The sequence below is a fragment of the Capricornis sumatraensis genome, chromosome 23 (assembly GCF_032405125.1).
Source record: "Capricornis sumatraensis isolate serow.1 chromosome 23, serow.2, whole genome shotgun sequence".
Taxonomy (NCBI): Eukaryota; Metazoa; Chordata; class Mammalia; order Artiodactyla; family Bovidae; genus Capricornis; species Capricornis sumatraensis.
Window position 1 is genome coordinate 34,633,020 of NC_091091.1, and position 12,425 is coordinate 34,645,444.

Here is a 12,425-nt window from a genome sequence, read left to right on the forward strand (position 1 = left end):
CTTCTCCAGGGGATCTTCCTGACCCAGGAATTGAACCCGGGTCTCCTGCATTACAGGCAGATTCTTTACTGACTGAGCTATGAGGGAAGTCCTGTATCCTTATCTAAGGCCAAAAAAAGATGTCAGCTCAAAAACTTTTTTTAAAAAGTGTCATGAAGTGTAGGGATCAAAGGAAATCCGAGAATATTTTATTTTAAAAGAAAGCGAACTCTACTTGAATCCAAAGTATTTCAAATGTTTCCATCAGTACAACTGAAGGACAACCTCAAGAACCCCAGGAATCCCTTTATTCCTGCAGCCCTACACTGGAATTCCTATCAAAATAACTTTCTGATTTTGGATATTTGTGATTTAATGCTTTTATTATCCAGAAATTCAAGGAAACTTGATTTGTCTCTTAAGTAAGCAGGGGAAAAAATTCAGGAGAGTTTTTCACCAATTCACATCTCATGTCCTGATATTTCTGGTGTGTTGGTGAGCTTCCCTGGTGGCTCAGATGGTAAAGAATCTGCCTGCAATACAGGAGACCCTGGGTCAGGAAGATCCCCTGGGTCAGGAAGATCCCCTGGAAGGGAATGGCAACCCACTCCAGTATTCTTGCCTGGAGAATCCCATGGACAAAGGAGCCTGGTAGGTTACATAATCCATGGGGTGGCAAAGAGTCAGACATGACTGAGGGACTAACACATATACATATATACATATACCAATATGTGTGTATTGGTACATATGGTAATGCTAGTGGCATCCAGGCTTCTGCACTGAATCTCTGCAGCCAAGTTCAGGCCTTATCACTCACAGAAATGCAATCCCTTTGCCCTTCAGGGGCCCTTGAAATTGGCACACAATATTCCGGTAACACCACTTGCCAGAAAGATGGCGCCCGATAGAAAGTGGCCTTCCCCACATTCCCTACATTTCACTGCATGGCCCAGCATTCAGAATCTTGCCACCTTAAATTCCGCTTTCTCTAACCCCTTGGCTATTTTGAGACTGACCCTTGAGGGTGGGAACAGAATAAAGTCAGAAGGGGACACAGGTTTGCAGAGACTTGGGTAACTAGCGCTCTCTGGGCGCCTACACTGAACTTAGGGTGCAGATCTCCAACCCCCTCTTTCTATCCTCTCCTTCCCTCATTTCCCCTTCTCAGGCTCCCCAACTGGCAGAACTAAGCTGACAAGTCCTAGGCCAGGGATGTAGAAACAAGTAATTCACCCACACCCACCCACTGATCATCAAGTTTGGGCCTAAAGCAAATTTACATGTTTGGATAAAGAAAAGTTGGGCTTCCCTAGTAGCTGAGACCCGTCTTCAGTCCTTGGATGAGGAAGATCCCCTAGAGAAGGAAATGGCAACCCACTCTAGTATTCTTGCCTGGAAAATCCCATAGGCAGAGGAGCCTGATGGGCTACAGCCCATGGGGTTGCAAGAGTCAGACACAACTTAGCTAATAAACCACCACCATGGCTTAAAACTGTTTGGCTTTATAAACTGAATACACATTGCTGTTAGCTCTCGACTTAGGGAGCTCTCTCCAAGGTAAGAATATGAGTTTGTTCCTTTCAGAAGCTATTCTTTTTATTCCAATGCTAGAAGGATGTGTGAGCATTATGTAACATCTTCATGCACCCTTAAGTGGGTAATTAGAAGCTCTTTACTTCTCAGGATTCAATTAAAATCTTTTTATTTTCAAGGCTGAGTTGAGGACCAGTACTATGGTGGAATTAGACAAGGGGCTTGCACACCTTTGGCTACATTGTGTGTTGATGGCCACCTTCCTGTAGGTACCTCCCCACATATAGTCACACCACTGCAGAGCTAACGACTCACTAATTTTAAACCATTCAGTTGCCAACCCAACAGCCTTTGATATAACTTTACATGCTATTGGATTTTAATCTTTTTGAGTATTTATATATTTTTTCTTCTCTCATCCCTCCAAAATTAATCCTAGAGTTTTGAGAATCTGGGAACTTGGGCAAAGGAGAAGGCAACGCAGCAGACCAAGAAATTTGAAATCTCAATTCACTACTGTGTCACCCAAAGCCAATGTACCTTTTTTGTTTGCACTGACCCAGCTCAAGTCATACAATCACGTGAGTAACAGAACACAAAATCCAGGTGTTATTACTGAACATGAAAAGTCTGAAAAGTAATTAAACGTGTTCTAGCTTCGGTGGCGGCGTCATTTACTCTAACATGCCTGTCCTTAAGCCTCTCTCTTTACATTACCGGCACACACCGTTGCATCATACTCACACATCCATCAGCTGGGACCTGGGAGTGTGTATTTTTCCAACTGGTCCTCAGCATTAGCTGTCAGCTGCACAAACCTTCCTTTCCTTTCTGCATCTGCTGCCCTGGAACGACAGAAGCTTCTTGCAAGAATAGCTCCCGGGGAGCGTTCCTGACAGATGCGCGCTCTGCTCTAGCTAGGCGCTCGCTGGAAAGTTTCTTCTAACAGCTCACACCCGCCTCCGATCCGATCCCCGAGCTGGCAGGACGCGAGCTGGCTGGGACTCCTCTTGACAGAGGAAGGGTTTTACACACACCCTCCTAGGCTGCCCAATACAAGAAACAGTCTTGTAGCCAGACTCCTCCACCCCCAGCGAACAGACCGTCCAGGGCGCTCTGGTGTTTCGAGAACACCGAAGTCCCCTCCCTGCTAAAGGGCTCGTGAGCTCTGCTCTGCAGGAAACCTGGGCACTGGAGGTAGATGGGATGGGTGGCTGCGGATAGAGCCGGGGCGCAGCGGAAAGCAAACGCCGGAGGCAAACGGGGCGCAGGAGAGGGGAGATTGGGGGCCGCGGGAGGGGGCAGGGTGGAAGCCGGGCGCGACTGGGATCCGAGGGGAACTGGGCACTGGAGCCAAGCGGGCTCTGGAAGGGACGCGCGGGCAGGAACCCGCGAGCGCTGGGGAGGCGCTTGCTTGGCGATCTGCCCCGGACTCCCTAGAGCCGCAGAACCGCCGGTGGAGGCGGGGTGCTAGGAGTTGGCGGGGCCGGGTGGGGGTGGGGGGGAACCAGAGAGGGGCGTGCCTTCGCCAGGATTGGCTGCAGGAGCCTGACGCGAGGCCCCGGGGGTTGGCTCGGGGGAGTGGGAGCCGGGTGGGGTGGGTGCTGGGTGCTGGGGCTGCGGGCTCCGCGAGCTCAGAAACATGCTGAGGTCCCGGCAGCTGTTCCAGCAGCGACAGCGGCTCCAGCAGCAGCGGCGGCGGCGGCGGCGGCGACAGCGCACGGCTCCGGCGGGAAAGGCGCCCGGCGCCCATGCCTCCGGCCTCGCGCCGCGGCTGCGCTGACCTGGCCGCGACCTCCCTCCGCGCGCCCCGCCGTTCGGGCCTCTGGGGGGGTTCCCCAACCGCGGCCCAACTCCGCCACACCCCTCTCCCCCGGCCTCCGCAGCTCGGCATGGGCGCGGGGGCGCTCGCCCTGGGCGCCTCCGAGCCCTGCAACCTGTCATCGGCCGCGCCGGTCCCCGACGGCGCGGCCACGGCGGCGCGGCTGCTAGTTCCCGCGTCGCCGCCCGCCTCGCTGCTGACCTCGGCCAGCGAGGGACCCCCGCTGCTGTCGCAGCAGTGGACGGTCGGCATGGGCCTGCTGATGGCATTCATTGTGCTGCTCATCGTGGCGGGCAACGTGCTGGTGATCGTGGCCATCGCCAAGACTCCGCGGCTGCAGACGCTCACCAACCTCTTCATCATGTCGCTGGCCAGCGCAGATCTGGTCATGGGTCTGCTGGTAGTGCCGTTTGGAGCCACAATCGTGGTGTGGGGCCGCTGGGAGTACGGCTCCTTCTTCTGCGAGCTCTGGACCTCGGTGGACGTGCTGTGCGTGACGGCCAGCATCGAGACCCTGTGTGTCATCGCCCTGGACCGCTACCTCGCCATCACGTCGCCCTTCCGCTACCAGAGCCTGCTGACCCGCGCGCGGGCGCGGGCCCTCGTGTGCACCGTGTGGGCCATCTCGGCGCTGGTGTCCTTCCTGCCCATCTTCATGCAGTGGTGGCGGGACAAGGACGCCAAGGCGAGCCGATGCTACAACGACCCCGAGTGCTGCGACTTCATCATCAACGAGGGCTACGCGATCACCTCTTCCGTCGTCTCCTTCTACGTGCCCCTGTGCATCATGGCCTTCGTGTACCTGCGGGTGTTCCGCGAGGCCCAGAAGCAGGTGAAGAAGATCGACAGCTGCGAGCGCCGCTTCCTCAGCGGCCCCGCGCGGCTGCCCTCGCCCGCGCCCTCGCCCGGGCCGCCGCTCCCTGCCGCCGCGGTGGCCAACGGGCGCGCCAACAAGCGGCGGCCCTCGCGCCTCGTGGCCCTGCGCGAGCAGAAGGCACTCAAGACGCTGGGCATCATCATGGGCGTGTTCACGCTCTGCTGGCTGCCCTTCTTCCTAGCCAACGTGGTGAAGGCCTTCCACCGCGACCTGGTGCCCGACCGCCTCTTCGTCTTCTTCAACTGGCTGGGCTACGCCAACTCGGCCTTCAACCCCATCATCTACTGCCGCAGCCCCGACTTCCGCAAGGCCTTCCAGCGCCTGCTCTGCTGCGCGCGCCGGGCCGCCTGCGGGAGCCACGCGGCCGCCGGGGACCCGCCGCGCGCCTCGGGCTGCCTGGCGGTGGCCCGGCCGTCGCCGTCTCCCGGGGCCGCCTCGGACGACGACGACGACGACGACGACGACGACGTCGGGGCCGCGCCGCCCGTGCGCCTGCTGCAGCCCTGGGCTGGCTACAACGGCGGGGCGGCGGCGAACAGCGACTCGAGCCCGGACGAGCCAAGCCGCCCGGGCTGCGCCTCGGAATCCAAGGTGTAGGGCCGGGCGCCCCTCCCCGCCTTCCCCGGCTTCCCCAGTCCGGGCGCGGGCCGTGCGCTCCAGGAGCAAGAGAACCCGGGCGCCCCTGAACCGCTTCCCCGGGAAAGAGGTCTGTGTTTACTCGAGACCGAAAGCAGGTGAACTCGAAGCCTGCGAACCTCGTCTGCATCATCCAAGGGCAAATAGGAAAGCCACGGACCGTCGCACAGAAAGGAAAGTTTGGGGAGAGGTGGGAGAAGTTTGGGGAGGGGTGGAAGAGTGGCTTGCTGATTGTTCTTGGGGTTCTTTTTCCTGTTTCTGGTCCAGCCTTCTGTGTGTGCGTGTGATGCATCTTTAGAGTCCCTCCTCCCCCCGCCCCCCCGCCACGTGGCTTTTAACACTTTCTGCGATGACTGGGAAGGGAAGGGGGAAGCGTTAGGAGATAAAAGTCTCTCGACTTAGCTTCCATCCCATTCCTGGGAACAGAAGCGGTCAGCCAGAGAGAGAGGAGAGAGAATGACACTTTATCAGGACGTTGTTTCCTTTTGCTTTTCAGAGAAATTCCATTTTAATTTCTGAGGAATTATTTCTCCTGTTCTGAAAGCCGAGGGCAAGGATGGATGCAAAAATCGCGTTTCAGGAAGTTTTATGCTCTTCTTGGAACAAGCCTCACCTTGCTTCCCTTTCGGAGGGCAAGCGGGCTGTCCCTGAACGCCTCCTCGGTGGTCAGGCTGAGGGGTTCCTACCTCACTCACACTGTGCACATTGCACGGCCAGATAGAGAGACTTGTTTATATTAAACAGCTTATTTATGTATCAGTACTAGTTGGAAGGACCAGGCGCTGAGCCTTCGTGACATGTGACTCTGTCCATTGAAGACAGGACAGAAAAAGGAAAAAGAAAAAAGGAAACAATTCAGATTACTGCACATGTGGTATAAACAAAAAATCAAAACAAAAAAGCCGTGATTCAAAGTGGCATTTTTTTTTTGCACAGTGTTAGGAACTGTAAAGTCCACAGAAAATGTTATTTGCACAAAAAGAAATTAAATATTTTTTAATGGGGGTGGGGTGGGGCAGATCTTAAAAACTAAAATAAAATTCAGATTCTATCTCTGTTGTCTGTTATGTTATTGAGCTAGCAATTTATTGGAAAATACCTTTTTATACTCTTTTATCATGGTACTGTATCCATATTATAAAAAATTATCATAAGGATTTTTTTAATTATTTTTTTATGTCCAAGGGCACACGTGAATCTGCTGGTGAAATTTAGCACTTGTGTGTAAATACTATTTCCTCTGTGTGCTTTACCAAGTATTTATACTCTGGTGCAACTAACTACTATGTGAGGAATTTGTCCATGTGCAATAAATACCAATGAAGCACAAAAAAAGATTATGTACTGTGTGTCTGTGAGGGGGGTCAGTGATAATGGAAAAGACAGCTTGTTTTGTTCGCAATATAGACTGGATTTCCCATAGAGCTCTTTTAATAGCTTTTCATGACTTAAGAGCATAGCAAAATGCCTCTAAACCAAATAAGGCATGCACCTACTGAGAGAGAGCTGCAGACTTGCCCTACATTTTCATAGCCGGTTCCAGAATATTCTAGACTACTTGGAGGTGTTTTCAAGATCCCATCTGCCACACTTGACTTAAGAAGTAACATTTGAGCTTGTGCATCTTCTTTAAAAAAAAAAAAAAATGGAGTCAGGTAGCTCAGCTGCAACGTTGTACAGACAACGCAGGAAAGGAGACTGGCCTGTGGAACCATCACTGTCTACTTAGAATTCGGTAAGTGGCATTCACAGTTGGTTTTCCAACAGAAAATCGCAGCCTGCAGCGCACGTACGTGTATCCAGTGACTGTTTAGAATGCAAAATGCTTTACTGGTTAAGTGAAAATTCATAAAAGAGCCTTTAAGTAAAGATTTTTCTCTTGTATGATTAAACAGACCATTTCAGCGGAAGTTCTGGTTGGGCAGGAAACAGGGAGAAGTAAATCTGAAGTTTTAAATTTTCCTAACAAGATTATGACACCCTCAATGGATAGTTTTCCTAAAATTATTTCCTAAGGAAAGTATAGTGAAATTCTATCTTGGGATTAATTCTGCATTCTCCAAAATAACTTCAAGTATTTCTCTTTGTATTTTTAAACAAGCTTTTCATTTCGTGATCGTATAGTTAGGAAACCAAAGTGAAGAGTACAAAGTTCTGGCTTATACCGAGATGAAACATGAACAAACTCTTCTCTACCAAGGAAAGTCAAGACCAATTACCCTTTTTCTGCAATGAGATATTCTAAGGACCAGGAGAGAGGAGAGTCTTCTGAGAAAGGTTAATGTTGCCGATGTTTTAAGAGACCAGCGGAAAGTTGCATGAACAGTAGCCATTTCAACAAAAGCTGCTATGAAGTTTAACCCCTTTCTCCAGGAGAAAAAAAAGGGGGGGAGGGGTGGAGCAGGAGATAGCAAGACTTACTAAAAAATAGAAAGATAAATACTTGAAGAATTGTATTTTGGAGAATGTAAAAATCAATTTTAGGATGACATCTCATATCCTTCCCCAAGGAACAAATACAGTCCATTTCTATCCTCCCTTCCCCCAGAGTATGTAAGTCACATATTGTTAGGGATTTTGTTCCTCTTTATTTTAAATCACACAAGATTAATAGACAATGTCTGGTTTCATCTGAAGAAACACTCAAATACCAGGTAATGCTTCACTTTCCTGTTTTGTCTAGATAAGTCTTTACATTTAAATAAATTTTTCCAGCCCCAAACTTACATATAGATCTGTCAAACCTTAGGTCTCAAAATCACGAAAAGTCCTATAAACTTTAATAACAAATATAAATATATATATATGGATATATATATATAAAAGTAACTGTTTAGTATACAGATCTAAACTCTTTAGTGAGTTAGAGGAAACCACTATAATTCTGGGGCCAGCTTATATGTTGCTTATATATGTTGTTGTTTAGTTGCCAAGTCGTGTCTGACTCTGCGACCCCACGGACTGTAGCCCACCAGGCTCCTCTGTCCATGGGATCTCCCAAGGCAAGAATATTGGAGTCAGTTGCCATTTCCTTCTCCAGGGAATCTTCTCAGCCCAGGGACTGAACCCATATCTCCTGCACTGGCAGGCAGATTCTTTACCACTGAGCCACCCTACCAACCAATGTTGTTTTGAAGAAGACACTGACTTGTCCTAGAAATGTAGGAACCTGGGCTGCTAATCCCCATAAGCTACGGCATTTGGAAGAGAAAACTGTCCATCCTGTTTAATCTGTTGAGATCATGCTCAACAGAAGTGACAGGAGGGAGTTAGTGAACAGGCAGAAAAATCAAGCTTACCCCCTAGGTTTGTGTGTAACAGTACCGAAGCCATAAACCTTAAAATTAAAAACAGTGAACATGTGACCAAGATTCACTGACTTGCTGCATTTGAGATTATGATTTGGTTGCACACTGTAAAGTTCTCCGGATATGACACGACGATATTCCAGCTTCTATAAATTCTCCCTCCAGTGTAGGAATGTATACTTAGTACAGCAGATAGCTTCATCCTTTGGTGAACTTGCCAATATAAAACTTTGCAAATAGAGCTTATTTTTTCAGTCTAGGCTTTCTTTGGAACTGGAATTATTAATAACTTCTAAGCGGCTATTGTGAAACCTTTCCTTGTTAAGCACATTTTCCTAGCTTATTTTAATTTCTCATTTTGTTGAACGTGCTGACTTCCTCTGGCAATATGTAAAATTGCCAGGCGGAAATTCTGCATGCAGAATTTTCTCAGGATGATATTAGCAGTCAGATTTTGAGCAAGAGCTTCTAAGCAACGGTCAAAACGAAAATTATTAAGTTTTGGTATTGTTTGTGAAAGACTTGAAAAAAAAAGGTTTTTTGGTTTTTTTTTAACAAAGCTGGATCTATTAGTTCTCTGGAAGGAAAAAAAAATTAACCTTAGCTATAATTCAAATTAAACACATTGGCAAAGATAATTTAGTTTTATTTGTACATTTCTGGTATAATGTGCTGAGAAATACTAATTCTTTTGACTCCCTGCCAGTTTGCTACTAATCAAAATGGAGAAGATATGCACTGTTTGGATTATACCTAAAAATAGTTGTGCTGCAGTCACATCAGCAAATGGAATTAAATTAATTTCTCTTTCTTCTCCTGCACACACACCCTCCACATTATTTAAATTTCCATCTAGAATACTGCTTTTGAATCTCATAGTCTGTGAGTGTGTCCCAAATTGCACTGCTACATTGCAATTATTTTAAAGCAAATCCTATCAAACTATTTTTCAAGAAGTACACCTCTCCTGGAATTCCAATTTCTACCCTGCTCTCATTTAAAGAGTCTCTGCTAAATAGTCCATATAATATAATCAAAGAAGTATTAATACTATGAATAGATACTTTGTGGATTAATTTACCTTCCCATAGTCTTTTTAACATTTCATGGGAGGAGGAAGAGGGTTTCTGAGTCAGTAAGACTTGGGCATTTGATGGAGCAGTTAATAAGCTTTTAAATGCAATTGCTCTAATGTTAGACTGGAAAACAGCAGCTCCAGGGAGAAGCTGACACTATTCTGGCAATATTAGAGTATGATCTCAGCAGTCATCTTAGCAGTACCCAAGAAAACATGGAAAGTCACTGTCTGCACCCCTTACACCTTTGTCTTCACTTTCACGTTGCCTTCATTCTGAACGCATCTCTATCTTCTGTACCTGAAGAGAGTTCTAGTCTTGGACCAACCATATACTCATCAGCCCGTCTCTTGAGCGTGTCTTCATTTCCTCTTGAATGAACTAGAACCATCTAGAACATTTAGTTCTAGATAAATTTGTCTTCCTAGAAGCATTAAAATCTCATGAACAGTTTCCTAAAACTCTTGATTTTCAACATTTCTCAATACTTAGAATTGTTGTTTTCTTTCCTCTCAACATTCCCTGGCTCATAGCTTTTTTTAGTATCAGCAAGAGTACACTGTTTTCTTCCTGTTTATGACATAGAACTTACCTGTGATGCATTTTAAATGTCTGAAGTTTGGATTTCTTCCTGAGAATTTCAGAGTTGCTCATAATTACGAGTAGAAAAAAATTTAAACTCTTGTCTGTACCTTTCCTATAAAAAGTCTTCATGTTGAGTTTAATATTTGGAATGTGGGGCTTTCTTAACAGACTTTACGTTTCTGTTTATCTCTATTTTTCAGTTAACTTATGACCTTGTCAGTTTTTCAGCATCCTGATTGCAAAAGATAACATGAGCTGTTCCACCTTCAATTGTTTTGTAAATTAGTTTTCCTAATCATTATTAGGCTAGCTGATTTAAGGGAATTGTGGGTAAATTTCTACCATAGGTGCGCAGAAAACTTGTTCAAGCAGACAGTCTAAAGACTGGCTGCTCTGGCTCCTCTGTACTTACTGCTGTGCCCAGTGACCTTGGGGAAGTTAGTTGGTTTCCCTGCTGCTCAAGTTCATTTCCCACAAAGCCTGACTAGTAACCTTTGTTTGTAAATCCCTTTGAGATGCTCTGATAGAAGGGGTTCATAGATTTGCAAAGTCTATCATTTCTAATACTTCCTCCTGATCTTCTTTTCCCTTTCCCTGCAACTCCACCCACAAAATCCGTTTTTCTTTAAGTGAAAAGAACAACTAAGAATAGCAAAAATACACATAATACCCCATGCATCCCAACAAATAGTCCTTCACTTATTATTATACTTAAAAGTCCACAAAAACCACAACTGAATAAAGCAATCTTCCCAAACATCGGATTAAAAAACCTGTTTGCTCTGTGCTAAGGAAAAGTGGCTGTTTATAATGATTCTGAACCCACAGCCACTTTGAGAAATGTAAGTCAATTTGGAAAGTTACTCAACTCTACGATTTTGCATTGAGTCGTAAATGATGAAAGCAACTCTCTAGATGGTTCTCCTTTTCCTGGAAGAGCAATTCAGAGATGAACAGTGCTGAGAAGCATGGCAGTCTGTGTTTTTGTTTACCACTTTTGTGACTTGCAGAGCACTGAATTTCTTTGTTCCCAACTTAATATACAGTGACAAATCTACAGGAACTTCACTGACTTAAAATATGTTATGCTAACTATAGAAACTCATCTGCAATCTTGAGGTCCTAGTTAAAAATGCTTTTAAACAGTAAACATTAATGTCCCAATGACATTTTCTGCACTGCAGAGATTATTTTCTAAAGCCTTTCAAGGTAACGGTTTAATAAGATGCTCTTTATAAGGAATTTCTTGTGCTTAAATGATTCTGTGGTCAATCTTAAAATAATGTGTAGGGTTGTTTTTTTTTTTCCTTAGAAAAGGCATAACTAAGTAAAATAAATTGAAGAAACTTTGGCATGGGAAGGACGTTGATAGGTAAACAACACCATACTATATATAAAACAAATAATCAACAAGGACCTACTGTATAACACAGGGAACCCTACTCAGTATTTTGTATTAACCTATATGGGAAAAGAATCTACAAAGAATGCATATATATATGTGTATGTGTGTATGTGTGTGTGTGCTTGTGTAACTGAATCACTTTGCTGTACACCTGAAAACAACACATTGTAAGTCAAATATATTACAATATAAAATAAAAATTAGCTTTTTCAAAAAATAAAAGATATGGTCAAAAAAGCCCAACACACCCCCATACGCAAGAATACCTAGAGATCAGTGCAGACCAAGACTGATGTGATTGAATTTGAAGTATAAAGACCTGGGGACTTCCCTGGTAACTCAGCTGGTAAAGAATCTGCCTTCAATGCAGGAGACCCTTGTTTGATTGCTGAGTCAGGAAGATCCACTGGAGAAGAGAATGGCTACCCATTTCAGTATTCTGCCCAGAGATCCTATGAGAGGAGCCTGGTGGGCTACAGTCCATGGAGTCACAAAGAGTTGGACACAACTGAGCAATTAAGCACAAGCGCCATGATATTAATACATATGAACAACAGGGCCCTCCCCCTCAGCCTTCTATGTGTTAATTCCATTTCCTATTATAACCAACTTCAAATCCACTACCTCCCAGTTACAGGGATTTTTCCTGGCTGGAGACTGGGATGAATTATAGCACAGGGCAGTGTTCAGTGCAGCACCAGACTTGGTGGAATCAACATGTCATCCTTCAGTAACTGTGCTGGTAATTTTTTTCAACATCACCAGGTCACAAAACTCCAAGGATCTGAAAAAATACTGTACCAAGTGACAAAGGGCAATATGAAAATTGTAAGTCCTTATAGTACTGCAAAAGCATTCTTGCAAGCACAGGACAATATAAATTTTACTCAAACCAGGCAACCGGTAGAACTCCCTCCCCAAACAGCAAACATTTACAAGTCTCTTTAAACTTTTGGAGTGTTAATATACCTATATGGAGAAATAATTTTTTTCACAATAGAGGTGCTCAGAAGACCCCTGGGCAACTTAACTATTTGAAGGATTTTTGTGATTGGTTTTTGAGTTGTGATTCATATGTTTACCTGTTCCTATAAGACTGAGGGTACTATGACTTCAGTGACACTGCTATATGGGGTACATCCCCTGAAAACACTGGGCCTAATCCCAGGGCAATCACACTCTGGCGCAGGGGATCAGACAC

General features: G+C 45.9%; 1 protein-coding gene across 1 annotated transcript; it reads left to right on the forward strand.

Annotated features, from left to right (window-relative positions):
* The first annotated feature begins 3,407 nt into the window (after nucleotides 1–3,407).
* ADRB1 (adrenoceptor beta 1) lies at nucleotides 3,408–4,811 on the forward strand. Its single transcript, XM_068961719.1, has one exon. It carries the CDS (start codon nucleotides 3,408–3,410, stop codon nucleotides 4,809–4,811), a length of 1,404 nt encoding a protein of 467 aa, XP_068817820.1.
* The last annotated feature ends 7,614 nt before the right edge of the window (nucleotides 4,812–12,425 follow it).

Bases quoted from the DNA above. Each gene is read 5' to 3' on its own strand.
- ADRB1 (XM_068961719.1), top strand. From the start codon at position 3,408: ATGGGCGCGGGGGCGCTCGCCCTGGGCGCCTCCGAGCCCTGCAACCTG.